Below are 17098 nucleotides of genomic sequence, written 5' to 3'. Positions count from 1 at the left end.
ACTGAGTTTCTCTGTGTAGCCCTGGCTGTCCTGGAACTTTCTCTGCAAACCAGGCTGGCCTCAAACTCAGAGATCCTCCTGCCTCTGCCACCCGAGTGCTGGGATTAAAGGCGTGCCCCATTTCCTGGCTTCCTTTTCTCTTCTTGCTCTGCATAGAAACCCAGGAAACTGTGTCTGAAGGATGTGACATATCCCAAATATATATCTCTGTCCTTCCTGTGCTGGATAGTTTTATGTCAATGTGACACAAGCTAAAGTCACCTGGGAGGAGAGAACCTCAATTAAGAAAATGTCTCCGTCAGATCAGGCTGTAGGCAGATCTGTAGGGCATTTCCTTAGTTAGTGATTAATGCAGGAGGGCCCAGCCCATTGTAAGTGGTGTTGTCCCTGGGCAGGTGGTCCTGGGCTTTATAAGAAAGCAGGCTGAGCAGGCCATGAGGAGCAAGCCAGTCAGCAGCGCCCTCCATGGCCTCTGCATCCTTCCTCCAGGTTCCTGCCCTGCTTGAGTTCCGGTCCTGACTTCCTTTGATGATGAATAGTGATATGAAGACAAAAGTCAAATAAACCCTTTCCTCCCCAAATTGTTTTGGCTCTGGTTCTGACAGCAATAGTAACACTAAGACACTATCTAATTTTTCTGTGGCTGAGTCCCAGAATAAAAATCTAGGAATTTCAAGAGAAAGAATGCTTAAGAGGCCCAGACTGTGCCACCAGGACCAAATGCTCCCACCGCACACAGGGCTCTTCTCTCACGCAGGCCTCTGGGGGCTTTGAGGGGGAGGCCTGGTGGGTTGTCAGTCTTGTCATGTCACTAACAAGGGCACCGAGAACTGATCCTCCAGAGTGAGGTCTCTACCTAACTGTGGGGTACCACTGGGGTTGTGTCCCCAAAGACCAAGAAGAGACAAAGCTACATTTCCTGGGTGAGTGGTTGTCTAGAGGAGGTCAGTGAGCCTGCCAACTTCCGGCCATTCCGTCATGGAAGGTATTACCTTTTTCTGACTAAGGATACCTCACATGGATGGCATCCGTCCACATGACTCTGCCTAGAAGGTGGCTGTAAAGTGTGGAGTTTCTCCTCCCGCCTTCTGCAGAGGCTCCCACACTCCACACCCACTCCTGGGAGGGCCTACCCAACCCTCAGGCTCTGTTCCAGGCCCAGTAGCTGCAGCAGGGTGGGGTGGGATGGGGTGGGGGAGGGGGTGTTCTAGTCCCCTGCCAGAGGGGAGGGCGCTTCCCACTTGGCGGCAGCCCACCTTCAGGAGTGGGGACACAAAGCAGGCATTTAGGGCATCCTCAAAGGCAGCTCAGACCACAGAACTGGGAGCAGCTCCAAGGTTTCCTCCCTGAGAGGAATGACAAACACCAACTCCTCCGGACCCCCTCCCCCTCAATCCCTACCCTGGTCAAAGAACTGATGGGCCCTCTAAGAGGCAGTGACCAGGAGCTTGTGTGCCTGCCAGCCAGCAGCAGCTTGAAGAGCGGAAGGGTTTTTCTGTTCACAGCAGTGAATCCTCCCAGCCAGAGAACAATCTGTTAACATTAGGGAGCCGTGCCTGGCTCGCTGAGCAGGGCCCTTCCCATTGGGAACGGGGACTATCCAGCGTGGTGGTGGGTGCTTCTGTTTGTCCCAGATAATAGGAAGGAACAGCACTGCATGGGCAGTTACCCGTATGGGCTGCCTCCCTCCTCGAGCATTTCCCAGCCGGCCAAGAACACAGATAACAGTGGTCTCCCGTGGCTCAGAACAGAAGAATAAACTTCAAACACTCGCCTTTCCTCACTCCTACTCTGCCTCGGGCCTGGTCAGGGCCTGGTCAGGAAGGCAGGCCAGGTGAGGAAGCAGAGAGAGGGCCTCCATCCCACCCTCCAGAGTGGCTAAGGTCTCTCCATCTCCCCTTAGCATAACTGCACCAGGTCTCCCAGCCTCTAGCCTCAGGCCTGCAATCCCTTTCTGCCCTTCCAGAATTCCTTCAGTCGTTTCCTTCTTGAGATGGCTTTACCGTGTCTCCTGAGGGATAACCCGGCCATCTCGTTCCTGCCTGCAGACTTGGCCTTTGATGGCCTCTCTGCTGCAAAGCTTTCCCCTTCATTCTTTGAGGTTTAGTAGCAGATTCAGTTGTATTCTTTTAACCAGCATTAATTCCCCACATGAAAGTAGGGCTTCCCATTAAACCAGTGGTTCTCAACCTATAGGTTGTGACCCGCTCTGAGTGTCCAACGACCCTCTTACAGGGGTCACTTAAGACCACTGGTAAATATGACATTTATATTACAATTTATAACAGTAGCAAAATTACAGTTATAACAGCAACAGAACTATTTTTGTGGTTGGGTGGGTCACCGCACATGAGGACTATAATAAGGGATCGTAGCATTAGGAAGGTTGAGAACCACAGCACTGGACTGTGAGCGCTCTCAGAGGGCCAGAGACTACATCCTGCTCATCTTCGGATTTCTCACACCTGGCAAAAGGCTCTGAACGGACCAGGAACCTAGTGTCTGAACAAACAAATTAATAGGCAGATAGATCACTTACAGGAGCCATGTCCCACTGCAAAAAGATCCTTGTACTTTGGATTCCTGCAAAAGAAATGTGAATTCATTGACATTGGAAACAGGCACGGCCTTCCCATGGTCATGAACTTTCCCATGGTCCTGGGGACTGACTACTCTCCAGACATCCACTGTCTAGCTTAGACCCCTACCATGGTGGACATTAGATGATCCTGAAACCCGATAAGGATTCAGGTCCTATTTTCCCCCTACTGTGTCCCATGTCACACTCAAGATATAAAGTGGAATAGAAGAGTCTTATGGCTTAAGATTTGGCATGAGGTGGGCGCTGGGGTGCTAGTTTTGCTGCAATATCTGTACTCACCAGCAGAGGGCAGTGACGGCCAGGCGCTTGGCTTTGTCATTTTGAAACTTCCAGAGAGGCAGCAGCGTACCCTCCTGGTCCCTGTATTCATCAGCAGCATCCTCATAGTACTTAAAATCTTAAAACGCAAATAGACACAGTCAGCCAGGGACTGCCACTTTGTAGCAAATCGATAGCTCTTTGGGAAATACAATGAACCTCTTTGTGTTTGGGGCTGGAAATAATAGTAGTACCTATCTCAAAGGACTACTGTGAGAATACAGGTTGAGTTTAATATATGCAAAGTGTTTAGAAAAAAAATGCCAGACACATACATTCTCTCTGTATATTAGTTGGTGGGGTGCGGCCTACAGTAAAGCATCCGTGCACGGAATCCCAGACTGCCTCCCTCATCCTTGTGAGCTTTCTCCGTGTTTCAGAAGCTCTGATCAGAGCAACCAGATTTCAAGGGTTCAGCTGCCAGAGGCTGATTAATAGTTCTATTCATTCTACATCCCAGATCCCTAAAATACAGCCCAACTTTATACTCACTGTCAAGCCTCACTGTAATGAAGCCATCTGGACTCCCCTCCACGGGTTCCCAAACTCAGCTTTATTCTAAAAGCTGTCTCTCTCTGCCTCCCATTTCTGCTAGGTTAGACAGAGCATCGCCTTTCCATTTACCTAAACTGGGAGGCTGGGGAATCCTTGGCTGATCTCTTTCTACCTTGTTTTATATTTTCCTCCTGTGTTTTTTGTTTGTTTGTTTGTTTTGTTGTTGTTGTTGTTGTTGTTGTTGTTGTTGTTTTGAGACAGGGTTTCTCTGTGTAGCCCTGGCTGTCCTGGCTGTCCTCAAACTCAGAAATCTGTCTGCCTCTGCCTCCCGAGTGCTGGGATTAAAGGCATGCATGAAGTCTCATTTTCAAGTGTTGCTTATCAACTCTGTCAAGAGAGAGTTGCTGAGAAGTATAATCTAATTTGGGGTGCATGAGGAGAGAGAGAAAGGGAGAAAGGGAAGAGAGGAGGGAGGAGAAGGGGAAAGGAGGGAGAAGGAGAGAGAGAGAGAGAGAAAGAGAGAGAGAGAGAGAGAAAGAGAGAGAGAGAGAGAGAGAGAGAGAGAGAATTTGTGAGAATTTGTGCATTGCAGCTAGAGTGCCTGTAACCTAATACCACTAATATCACTATATTACTATATTACCCAAACTGGACTAAAACGTCTGGGCTCAAGTGACCCTCCAGCTTCAGCCTTCTAAGTACCTAGTGCTACAGGTATTCAATAGTACTTTTTGTTTTTTACTACATAGCTCAGGCTAGCCCAGAGCTCCTGGGATTCCTCCTGTCTCAGCCACCTGAATATGTTTTTTTGAATAGACTTAATTTCTTTGTGTCTTCCAGCCCTCCCTCTCCTCTACTGAGACATGTCAGTCTTTTTGCCCAACTTCCATGCCACACAGGTCCTGGAGAGCAGGACATAGGCCATATCCATCACTCTGTCTCCAGTGCATGGGGCAGGAACAGCCACAGAGCAGAGACAAAGTTCTTTCAAAGAATTCAAGGAAACAAAGCAACATTCAGGAAATGGTGGTCTTTTTTTCAGGCAAGATGACCAATTAAAAGAGACTCTCTAATTCTACACAGTCTGGGACCCGCCCAGTCATTGCCTGGTCCCTCCTACAGTGCCCCATATCTTGAAGTACAATCAAATCTCAAAACTGTCTTGGAACAAAAAAAAAAAAATTTTTTTGAGTGGTCAGAAAGGTGTGAGCCTTGATCACACCAAAATTCCTAAATTCAAGGGAACTTTGAAAATCCTTCATTTCAGTGTGGGGATTAATTGGTAACACTTCTTTATTTTTATTTCTTTTTTCATGATTACACTTTCCCAAAGGGAAAACATGGTGCAATTAAAAGAATCAAAGTTCAATGCATTTTTATGTGACTGTGTTCGTATAAATGAAAGCGGTTCACAAGGCCAATTTCTCCATGGATATTAATCAGGTTTGCAGCCCTGTGGTGGGCCACTTGCCGAGGCTGGGTCTCAGGGAGGGGAGCCGTGTGAGTGACAGATCCTTTCACAGCTGCTGTGCACTCTGACAGCTTTGAGAAGCACTCAAGGTCATTCTCCAGCTTGAACGATAACGAGGGGCTTGTTTAGGCTGCTGATCTTGGCAGCCTTAGTTTTTGTGTCCCACGAGTAAGCAATGAGCATCGAGTCACCAGGAGGGCCCGAGGCTGTCAGCAGAGGAGCCCGGCCAGCAGCACGCTGCTGCCAGCTCCTGGGCGGCAGCTGCTCCACATAATGCACAACCTCTTCGGGAAATGCAAGCCACTCGGGAAAAGGCTGCTGGAGCCATGGGAAGGGCTCTGCTTCCCAGGCCCCCAGCAGCAAAGTGCTGCTGAATCTGTTTCTATCTTCAGCCCCTTGCTAACTAGTCGCTAGGACAGATCTACTGAGTGTGTTCCTTTGAGATGCCTCCTCCAGATGAGCATCTCCTAGGCTAGTGGCGGGGTGCTTATCCACAGATCTACCGAGAGGCCTGAGTTGCGGTTCTAGCTCCACCCTTCATACCTCCCATTGGCTGTGATTTTTGTCCAAATAGCAACATATTAGGTTGGGTTTCTTATCTGTAAAATGGGGGATGATAGTGTTATTCATGTCAGCTGATTGGAAAACAGAAAATACTATGTCCAAATGTACAGCACACAGCCTGGCCCCCAGGCCCTAACCACTGAGCTCTGGTGCCTGGTTTTCCGCTATTACAACTCTCCCTTTGTTCTGTCCCTTGTGCTACAGTGTGACCAGGCACAGAGAAGCCTGTTCCACCCCATACCTTTGCCTCTTCCCTCAACTCTGCCCGGGCACATCCTCGCCCTGCTCGACTCCTCAGTGGGCATCACTCTGCCTAGCACCTAGCTCGCGGCAGGTCCTCTCAGCTGCCTGTGGAGAAGGCCCAGCTGCCTCGGCAGCCTGAATTCCCACCATTTCCCAACAGCTCCTGTTTGCATCCATGAGTCTCTGCTCCTTTCTCTGAAGAGTCAGTTCCTACTCATTTTTGCCACTAAGTCACTGCTCCTGTCACGTCTGCTGAGAAGACCCTCCCTCTGGACCCTCCCACAGACCCCACTCATCCCCTGCCACTTAGTCCAGTACCCCCTTAGTCCTCCAAGACCTTCCCCACACATCCCGTCTTCTTCTCCTTCTCCTTCTCCTTCTCCTTCTCCTTCTCCTTCTCCTTCTCCTTCTCCTTCTCCTCCTTCTTCTTCTTCTCCTCCTCCTCCTCCTCCTTCTTCTCCTCCTCCTCTTCCTCTTCCTCCTCCTCCTTCTCCTTCTCCTCTTCTTCCTCCTCCTCCTTTTTTTTTTTTTTTTTTTTTTTTTTTTTTTGAGACAGGATTCTTTGTGTCACCCTTGCTGTCCTGGAACTAGCTTTGTAAACCAGGCTAGCCTCAAACTCAGAGATAGGTCTGCCTATCCCAAGTGCTGGGACTGAAGGCATGCGCCAGCACTGCCTTGCTCTTTTTCTCTTCTTCTGGGGGCCCCAGTGCAGTTCCACTCCTGTGAATTCTAGTGTCAGCATCTCCAAGCCAACTGGGTGGAGACGAGGGCAGCAGCTCAAGACCTAAATCTGGCTTCTCTTTGCTACTCAATGGTCAGGCAGCTTTGGCCTCTGCTGCTCATATGCGAAGTCAGAGTAATCGTTTCTGCTCTGCTGCTCCCCAGGACTGCTGGGACGGTGGCATTAGATTACTGTTCTGCGGCTCATTCTGGCCGCACGTCAGCTCGGATCACTGCACCTGCTGTTTACACACGGCCATTCACTGTGGACTCGCAAAGGTCCTCAGTGACAGTCAGAGCAGGAAGGAAGGTGGCTGCTTTGGGTTTGTTTTTATTTCCCCTTTATTATAGGACTTACTGTACTGGAACACTCAAGCACTAGTCTGTGGTGAAGAATTTTAACTACTAGTCCCCAGACTGGCAAGTTGGCTCTGCGGTTAAGAGCATTTGCAAAGGATGTGGGTTGGTTCCCAGTACCCATGAGGCAGCTCCCAGGTTCTCTAACATGAGTTCCAGGAGATCTGCGCCCTCTTCTGGCCTGAGTGGGCGTGGCACATATGCACAGAAGATTCAGACAAAAAGGTGCATACACCCCCTAAAAATAATGAAAATGACTCTCCCCTTAAGTCTTACCTTGAGCGACATCATCGTATGTATTTTGGTTGACCATTCGCTCCACTATTTTAGCAGCTTGGGTCACTTTGGTGATATCATCACTCTATGGAATACGGAAGTCCTCGTTAGTACCTGGCAAGATCTGGCCCTGAGACAGAATGTGCATGCAACCAGATGTGCATGCAACCAGATGTGCATGCAACTGGTTCAGTAGTATAACCCTGTGGTTACCTATCCCACGTGGCTCAGGAATGGCTCACAGATACATTTACCGGGGACCAAACACACCACATAGTAGGAGCCTTTCCTCAAAGGCGCACAAGGGTCAAAGCTGACATATCTGGTCCCTGGATAAAGTTGCCTCATACTCTTCCATCTGGAGTTTGGGGGAAAGCATCTCTCTGAGCTCAAGAAAGGTCACTGAACAGAGTCCAGGAATGGGGAGGGGGCGGGGCAGAACAGTCAAGGACCTGGAGAGGCTTTTGGGTGGGGATGGGAGGGAGAGTACAGAGGCTTTCTCAAATTAGGGAAGGACGGATTCCCACATAAGGCCTCAGGGATCTTCCAGCCCGAAGTCCTCTATTCTCGGGCTCAGGCGCTCTCAGACGCCAGATGGGGAGAGAGGAGCTATACATGGAACTGAAACAGCACTGAGCCTGCTAACCCAGGCCCCTTCTTAGAGCACAGACAACGCAGCCAGTTCTACCCTGGAAAGTGACCCTGAGTAAAGACACATTCTCCATAAAAAGTAAAGCACTTGGCAGGTTCTCAGAGAAGCAAGAACTTTGGGGCTGGCAAGAAAAGCAGGAAGAGAGAAAGGGAGAGGGAGAGGGAGAGGGAGAGGCTGGAGAGATGGTTCCGCAGTTAAGAGCACTGACTGCTTCTGCAGAGGACTGGAGTTCCATTCCCAGCACACTTTCTGGATGGCTGCCAACAACCTGTAACTCCAGCCCCGGAGAGATCTGTGACCTCAGGACTCCAAGGGCAACACGCTCATGTGCACATAACCCCTCTTCCCCCATGCCACATACACATAATTAAAGATAGTCAAAATGAACCTTTAAAAAGCAAAGTCGGGGTGAGTTCGGGGTGAGTGGCTGAAGAGAACAAGCTGAGTGGGCACCCAGGGGGTGACCAGGGGTCGCACACACAGCTCCTGAAGACCAGCACTCCTGGGAGAGGCCGTGTCGGGCTGTGATTGATAAGTAGACTAGGTTCTAGGGCTGGCAAGGTTGCTCAGGGGGTAGAGCCCAGAAACCTGAGAGTTCATCCCTTGGGCTCACATGGTGGAAGGAGAGAAACAAATCCCACAGATCATCTTCTGACTTCTACATATGCTGTGGCTCAGGCGAGACATTCCTCCCACAAATTAAATAAATAAAATCTAATTTAAAAAACTTAGAGACTAGGCTCTAGATCACAAAGACGTGTACATATTTCTTTCCTAGTACGCCGAGTAGGAAGGAGATACTTTGATTCTCTGAGCCATCGTCCTTGTGACAGAATGAGGATGGAGGGACTGCATCTCCCTGAGAGACCACTCCGGGGCGTGGACAATGCACGTGCTGATTCAACAACACATGCTGTTCCTGGTGGCAACGCCGTTGAGTGGTGGAGGCTCACACATTGGCATCTGGGAAACGGCTCTTTGAGGGCCCACACTCCAGACTGACTCCATTTATCCCAAAAATCTAGGCAAGGAGGGCAGACATCGGAGTTGTAACGCAGTGCTCAGACCCACCTGCTTTCAGATGCTTCCCCCACTTCTCCTCCCAAAGCACACGCCCCGCCTTTTATAGGTCCCAGGCAAGCCCTATGCGAGACAATGCTTGCTGTGGACAGATAGCCAGTTAGCTGGCTCCACTTCCCTGGCGGGTACCTACAGTCTGACCTCTTTCCTCTGGCCACAGGGAACTACATACCTGAAGAGAACCCCTCTGATGTACCTCATTTCCACCACATCAACATTTCCTTCTCTTCCAAGTCCCACCAGCTCTGGTGTGGCATATTACTGTCAGCAGTAACTCTGGTGCTGTGGGCATGCATTATTATGGGCTTGTTCAACACCCTTGCAAAGTATGATGTCATTAAGATGGCGTTACCACTGGAGGAGTGGAGGCTTCCTTCAGTAAGCTTCAGCTCATATTATCAAAACCACGCTCAGTCTGATGACAGTGTCCTTGTCCTGTCCGCACGGACCCTTGATGTACTCAGAGGAGAGAGTACAGTGGGCTCTTGCCTCCATTATTCTAGAAGCTGGGCTACAGGTTCTGACAGAACTGCAGCTTCTGGTCCCATTTCCTGGTGCTAAATCTTTAGACGGCAGAGCTTGCACTTATTTTTGTGTATTCAGCCAAGTCAGCAAAGAGCCTGAGAGCCAGGTCCATTCTTGGAGGGTACCATGCACTTACTTTCTTTTCTCCCTGCCCTCACCTGAGACTTTTATCAACCTAAATAGGCAGGTCTTTGAGGAAACAGTGCCTCTCTGCTCAGGTTCTCTGGGCAGAGGTGAAGGGTGCTGCAACTCTCCTTCTGTTCTACAGAGCGCCCAGCTCAGGACTGGGAATTCCCATCTACAACTGACCTCCATTGGGAAGAGGGTCAGAACCTGCCGGTATCCCTGTTTTCCATGTCAGCAAAGCTGGAAGATACTGTGATAGGAGATGCTGTACCTCAACTTTAGGCCCCAGATCGGTCTCAGCCACACAGTGTTCTCCTGGTTTCTGGGGTCTTAATGATTCTAGTTGGGGTTTCTGCCATTATGGGTTCCAGTCAAGCCAAGAGCCCAAACCCTGAGAGATCTCCACATTGACCGTAACCCAGGCCAGAGCTCCTCTCAAGTCCCTTTCATCTGAGGAATGGTGCAAGGGACCCAAGGATCCTCATATAGCCCTCAAGGCAGGGGCTCTATCCGCCCTGGGACTGAGGTTCTCACCATATTCACAATCACTCAGTACTTGGTTAGTGATTCAAAACAAAACAAGCCCACAAAGAAACCCTGATTGTTAAGCCAAAGCAAGAGTCCCCCAGACCTCCCCTCAGATATGACATCAGGACCATCGAACAGAACTAAAGGGAAGCTGGCACACCTAAGATAAAGAAGATACATCTTCTTTAACTGAGCTGGATTTTAGTAAGGTTGGAGAGGAACAGAGCCACAACCTGCGAGGCGCCTGGGCGCTCTCCAAAGTGCTGAAACCATCCCCTAGTTTCTTGTGACCCTCTTCCAAGGCAGGTCACACCCACGGGTTCTCCACTCTGCGGCTCCATCTCCTGACCCAGATTTCTCTCTGATGCTGGAACACACGAGGTTTTCCAGCGTCCTCTGTGGCGATCTCCCCCACGCCATCATCCTGTGGTTGTATCACTTTACTCTATGCTGACCCCAGACTCCTGCTGGCCCACCTGTTCTAAGTTTCCAACCATGGTCTTCCTAAAACTTCCACTTGGTTTCGTATGATCAGTTCATCTCTAGGTGACTACATCCATTAGCCTGATGTTGATGGTATCTGGGATCAGTTTTGGACTGGCTTATGGCCCTGAAGACTCACTGACCTGGTTTCACTTCTGTTGCTGTGATAAAAATACCTTGACAAAAGAATTTACGGGGATAATGGCTTATTTTAGCTCAAAATTCCAGGTTATAGTACATCACAGCAGGCAATTCAAGGCATCAGGAACTTGAGGCAACTGGTCACATCACAGCCAGGGAGGGAGACTGCACATGTTCTCCACTCTTATGCAACCTAGCACTCAAGCCCAGGGAATAGCACACAGTGGGCTGGGTCTTCCATCATCAATTAATGTAATCCAGACAATCCCCCACAGACATGCCCAAAGGCCAATAAGGTCTACATAATCCTTCACTGAAGCTTCTTCCTAGGTGATTCTAGATCCTGTCAAGTTGATAACTTAAACTAACCATCACACTCGTTTTAACAACCAGACATAATTAAACAGAACCTAAAACAGAAGAGCTTATCATCTTCACCCTAAACACAAGGGGGGAGTCCTTATCTTTAGATTCCACCCCTACTGTGCGCAGACTCCTTAACTTTCCTGCAATACAGATAATAAGTACTTTAAAGAAAAAAAAAGTCTGTCCTAGGCTAGTGATCCTCGAACCCTTCTGACCCTCAAAATGGCAACTAGAGGGAAGGTGTGGACTCCCAGGTGCAATTCCAGCTGCTGTCGCATCTTCTCCCAAGGTAAGAAATGACCCACACCTCAATATCAGCCTTCTCTTTTGAGTGTCTGCGAAACCTTCTAAATCCCTAAGCTACCATTTACCTACAGCCCAAGACCCCACTCACACATTCTGTGACAGAGCTGAAGACACCCCACTGACCTGGGACTCCATAGATGTCAGTTTCCTCATAGCCATCTTCTCTGTTTTCTTAGCCACTGGAGTCTTTGTCTTCTCCTTCTCTTTGGTCTTTTCCTGTTTCTCGAGCTCATCTACATAGGCATCATAGATTTCCCACTAGTCAAGAACAAGGCCAGAGTCACCACAGGGCACAGCTCTCAGTGGCCAGCTTGTCAGCTTCAGGAGGTGGGGATGTTAGCCTGGCAAGTGTTTCCACAGCACCCTCTAGTTGGCTGATTATATTTACATACTAGAGTCTGTCTTCCCTCCTAATCGCCCACTCTAGAACAGGAAGGAAGGAGTTTTCAAGTCCTCTGAGATAGACTTATCTCCACCCTGAAGCACAGGGTCTGAATCTTAAGCTGGAAATCAATATTATTCTAGGTTTCAACCCCCACCCAGCAAAGACAATGAGTAACCGCAAGAAACTAACAATTCACTGGAGACTTTAAAACTGAATTAAGAAATGTTTTTAAAAATTCTTCCTCAGGCTGGTGAGATAGCTCGGAGATAAAGGCCTTTTCCACCAAGCCTGAGGACCCAAGTTCAATCCCTGGGACCCATATGGTGGAAAGAAAATGAACTCCTGCAAGCTCTCCTTTGGCCTCCAGTGCATGCCAAATGCACACACACACACACACACACACACTCAAAAAAGGTAGAAACTGTCTACCTCCGTGGAAACAGGATAAATATACTGGCTCATGCTGGCTGCCACTTCACTGCCCACCAGAAGGAAATAAAATAGGTATTTTGCCAACTGGACCTGAAGGAACGAAAGCCCAGGGGCTGTAGCAGAAGGGGCAGCAAGGATCGGGGCTGGGCAAATGCAGCAGAGCCCAGTGTGCTCCCAGACTGGGCAGTCACTGCCACCTGGAGGCCGGATAGGCACACCTTGCATTTGAAGATTCACCCACAGCCAGCATGCCTCTCTACCATGCACCTCAGCATTGGTTATCTCATTCAGAGCCCTCCAATACCTCTGTGAGGTGGCTTATCATCCTTTATCGACAAAAGAAGAAGCTGAAGTATTAAGAAATAAGGGAAGCTACTGTGCCCAGGATCTCACAGAAGGAAAAGCAGAGCCTGACCTTTGGCCTGCTAGCACCAGATCCTGACCAAGTCAGCACTGTCAGCCAGGAGGGCTTAATGGGGAAGGAGGAGGGTCTGTAAGAATGCCAAAGGCTGCTGAGAAGGCAGTCAGAATGGTGGTGCTTTAAAGACAATCACAGGATGCCACAGGCTTCCTAGAGCCCCTGGGAACAAGCATTCTCCCAAGTTCGGGGGGGGGGGGGGGGGAATCTCCAGAAGCCACGCCTCCATGAACAGTCCTGCCCCGGGGAGCATGAAGCTGGCTCAGAACTCACTGTTGAGGACCCATAATGCCAGGTGCCCAGTGTTCAGAGACTCGGGACAATGTGCAGGGAGATGGGCAGATAATCAAGGTGGACTGGCAGACCTCTACCATGGCTTCACAGCCATGCTGGTCACCTCTGCTGGCAGATGTTTCAGGATGCACTATAGTACAGATGGTGACAGCTCTGGGCTGACCCCAGGATCTTACCTGATTGGCTGTGGCTGAGAAGTTCGTCCTCGGTGGAGGCTCCATCTGACATTCTCGGTCCTAGAGAACAATGGCAGCAGGAAACGCACAGATGCCCCCCAGCCCCACCCCCCAGCCCCACCCCGTAACCCAACAGTGCATCTGTCGGAGCATTTGGTAAGCGCTGGGGAAGCAAAGGAGATCCTGGTGAAAGCCTGAATTAGTCAAACCCCACAACTGTTTGTCCATTCTGGCCTCCTTCGGGAGCCTAAGCTGGAGAACGAGGGTAGCAAAGATCGATTACATCAGTTTTCAATAAAGAAAAGATTCAGGTAGAGGATGGACAGATTGCCAGAAACCAGCCCGTCACCAGCCTCCACACACAGGGCATAGAGGCCAGCCTCCCACAGGCTGATATCTCTTAAAGAGAAGGCTCTTCCTAGCAACGGGGTTTCTGCATCCAGCAGTGTAAGTTGCTTCCTCCCCATCATGCATCACCCCAACTATCCGGCACAAGCCTGAGGACCACACAGGGTGATGAGGTGCCGCCCCCCCATCACAGATACACTACCGTAGAAGACTCACTCGAGCACACCTCACCTAAAACTGTCCAGGCTCTCAGTCTGGTCCTCAGGATCCCTCATAGTCAGGAAAGGTTCTAGCCTTTCTAAGCTGATCTACCACAGAGACCATCAACTTCAGTTGTATTGTCCAACACTCCCCATGTCCCTGGCACACTTCAGTCCTGATTCCTATTCCCTCTTCCAAGCCTAGCCCAACTCTCAGCTTCTCAGTGGAGTCTAAGGGCTCTAGCCACCCTCTGGCTGCCTGGATGACTTACAGGGACTCCAGGTCACATATAGTTACACGTGTGGCAGTTCTCTTTGGAGAGAGACACTGTAATCTGCTCTGTCACACCTGCCAGGCTCAGGCCTGCAAGAACGGATCTCAGGCCTTCGTCCACCTTGCCACTGTATAATACCAGAATTTCAAAATAAAAGTGGAGGCTACCCGGAGGGGGTTGTTGAAGGTCTGGGATGCTCGCTCACTGAAGTTAAACTGGTTCGTGAGTTTCCGTTCCTTGGGCTGCACGGGAGCCATCAGTTCTTCCTCGATCACCTTTTCAGTTGTCTGGAAAGAAAGATCAGGAGGGCCAGGGCTTAACTATGGGAGGGAGACAGTGTGCAGTCAGGACTGAAGGGAAGGAAGCCCTGACCTGGTAGAATGGAGTGGGTGTGGTGAGGAGGCAGCCAGAGGCACTGGCACACACGCATGCGCCTCTACTTCCCTCATTCTTCCCCAGGTCTCCTCTAAAGCCTCCCACAGTTTGTCTAAATGGCCGCAACAAAGAGCAGCACCGTGCGCACCTCAGCCGCGGCAGGTACGTCCGTTTGGCTCCCAGCCTCTACTTCTCCTTCTTTGGGTTCTTCCTCTTCTTCGAGGTTTTCTGTGTCTGAGGTCACCACCTTGACAGACTCCTGTGAACCTTGACAGGATATTGTTGATGAGTTCAGGGTCCGAGCCTGCGCAGTCACTGTCTTCCTCTCTTTCAGACTGTTTGTCCCCTGGGCTCTCCCTGACCTGGGTTAGCTCCCAGGCCTGTCCAGGACAGCTGGCTGTTGGACATCATGGAAGTAGAGACCTTGCAAAGCTCTGGAGGGAGCAGCTCCTCCTCAGAGAGGATGGGGCCTTAGATGGCCCTCAGACCTACCCGCCACCAGCTCATCGCGGTAGTGCTGTCGCCGGCCTTCATCTGAGTCTTTGGGTATCAGGTTCCCCACCTGGCTGAAGTGAATCGCCATTTGGTTCACAAAACCAATAAGTTTGTATGTGCCTTCCTGGAAAGAGAGTGCCTAAATTAGACAAACCGGTGATCCCAGGGAGGACTGGTGTCAGAATGTAGCCTCCCTTAAATCTCTAAAGCAGTGGTCATCAACCTTCCTAACGCTGCAACCCTTTAATGCAGTTCCTCATGTTGTGGTGAGCCCCAACCATGAAATTATTTTTGTTGCTACTTCATAACTGTAACTTTGCTACTGTTATTAATCATAATGTAAAAGCTGTGTTTTTCAATGGTCTCAGGTGATCATATGAAAGCATCGATTGACCCTAAAGCGGTCGAGACCCACAGGTTGAGAACTGCTGCTCTAAAGCCCCCAGTTCACCTTTATTAAAGGACCTATAATTCTTGATCCTTGGTTAACATGATTTTTTTCACTGCATTTTTGCTTTAAAAAAAAAGACAAATAAAATAAGTTTCCTTAAATCTCTCATCAAAGACTTTTTAAAAAAAATCAAATTTCTTTTGAGATCGAGTTTCACTGTACAGCCCACCCTGGAATGTCCTATGTGGGACAGGCTGGCCTCAACCCCAGAGAGCTGCCTGGCTCTGCCTCTCAAGCACTGAGGTTAAAGGTGTGAACTATCATGCCCAGCCTCAAAGACTTATTTTTAAATATCCTCTGCTTCCAGCCTGAAGCAGCCCACATCCACAGATGACCGCTAGTTCAGGCACCTTGTCTCTTCTATCCATGCCAAGGAATCCCAGCTCACTTGCCTCACCCGTCTCACCACGGAGCTTGGGCATGTCAGACATAGTCACCCAACACCTGGCATGGCCTCGCCACCATGCTACTTTAGCGGATGTCAGAGGCAGAGAGCATCAGAGATGACCAACTCTCTAATGCCCCGACATCTACCCGAGAGGACCACAGAGGTCCAGACAAGTTTAGGTTTGGCACTTGCCCAGGTCACATAGCAGATGAGAAGCAGGGTTGGGCTTCAAGCCTAGGAAACAAGATTTGTTCATTTAACAATAATTTTTGAGCAGCTACAATGTGCCAACTGTTTTCTAGGTGCCCCGGATGTAAGGCTGAGGACGGGCAGACACAGAGCCTATGGTCTGGAGTTCCTGTGGACGGCTCCCTGCTGATTAGCCTCCTAGCAACCACGAAATTGGTGTTGGAGACCAGGGGCCTCCTTTATTCTTTTAAAACAGTTCTGTTCAACCATTTTGCATCATGTGGAAGAGAATTATATCTGTATGGCATCCTCCGGTTTAAAAAGTAAAAGTCATTCCAGAGGAGGCCGCCCACAGGTGCTCTATATACAGCAGCCCCTCATGGCCTGGGAGGGCCGGGAAGTCACTATCTCAGTCCGCAGTCGACTGGAAAGCTCTGCCTTTAGAAGCCACCATGAAGCCATTCCTCTCAGTAACTCAGATGGATGGGGGTGTGGTGGGTCAGAGCGTGGTGTTTGGTGGCAGAACTGGGCTCAGTTCCTTAGATTGCTCCTTATTATCGTCATGACCTTATCGTAACCCTCCAGGCCCTAGTTTCTTCTATCAAATAAACTAATGATGTCCAGTTTTCAAGATAGTGTAAGTATTGGCAGTAAAATGAAAGCAATCCGTTAACGCCACGCCTAACACGTCGTCAGTACCAGCACTCAATAAGACAGTCACTACAAGTACGATGCCGAGGCCCCATGAGGATGAGCGCTCCATGCAGTTTTCTTTAAGACTTCACCTCCATCCTGTCCTCAGCAGCTGCCTGGGAACGTCCCCTTCTATTTGGGGTGGGATTCAGAATCTTTAGCACATCAGGGAAAGTAGCAGCTTTGGAACCTAAAACAGGACCTTCCAGGACCAACAAGATCCAGACGGGCTGTGTGGGAAAATTTGACAGGCCAAAGACACTAGAAGTGTAAAGCAAGGTGGGGTTCCTGGGGGGGCAGCTGGCAGCTCACCCGAAGGCAGAGCAAGACGAGGCCGTGGAGACTGAGAGGTGACGCCTGGCCTGCAGTGCCTTTGCCACAGTCAGCCCACCAAGTCCCAGAGAGCCCCTCACCCTAATGTCAGGTCTACGTGACTTCAGGGAGTAGAAGGCAGTTCCCTCCAATCTCTAAGCTGCCCAGGGAGGCTTTAGAAGAGCTCTTCATTAGCATCTTCCCAGAAGCACGTCAGGGTTTGCTTCAGCATCTTTGTGGAGGGCTGACCACACGATCTGAATATAAAGCAGTGTGGTCGTGAGATTTTCCACAAAGAAACACACAGATGTTCATGGCAGCATTTTTGAAAATTGCCCAGAGAACAAACAACCCAAATGTTCATCAACTGATGGACAGATAAAGGAAATGCTGCATATTCATAGCATGAAGTAT

General features: G+C 49.7%; 1 protein-coding gene across 1 annotated transcript in view; it reads right to left on the bottom strand.

The window, feature by feature from the left end:
• Dnai1 (dynein axonemal intermediate chain 1) overlaps positions 1-17098 on the bottom strand; it is a 42138-nt gene that overhangs the window by 20088 nt on the left and 4952 nt on the right. The window contains exons 5-12 of the mRNA XM_052175779.1: positions 14649-14775; positions 14305-14423; positions 13949-14068; positions 12959-13018; positions 11377-11511; positions 7047-7131; positions 2882-2999; positions 2540-2583 (exon numbers count right to left, since the gene is read on the bottom strand). Of these exons, the coding sequence (XP_052031739.1) occupies positions 2540-2583; positions 2882-2999; positions 7047-7131; positions 11377-11511; positions 12959-13018; positions 13949-14068; positions 14305-14423; positions 14649-14775 (808 nt within the window). The remainder of the gene's footprint in view (positions 1-2539; positions 2584-2881; positions 3000-7046; positions 7132-11376; positions 11512-12958; positions 13019-13948; positions 14069-14304; positions 14424-14648; positions 14776-17098) is intronic.

Source organism: Apodemus sylvaticus, chromosome 3 (assembly GCF_947179515.1).
Source record: "Apodemus sylvaticus chromosome 3, mApoSyl1.1, whole genome shotgun sequence".
In the NCBI taxonomy this organism is placed as follows: domain Eukaryota; kingdom Metazoa; phylum Chordata; class Mammalia; order Rodentia; family Muridae; genus Apodemus; species Apodemus sylvaticus.
This window is presented reverse-complemented; position numbering and strand designations above follow the sequence as displayed.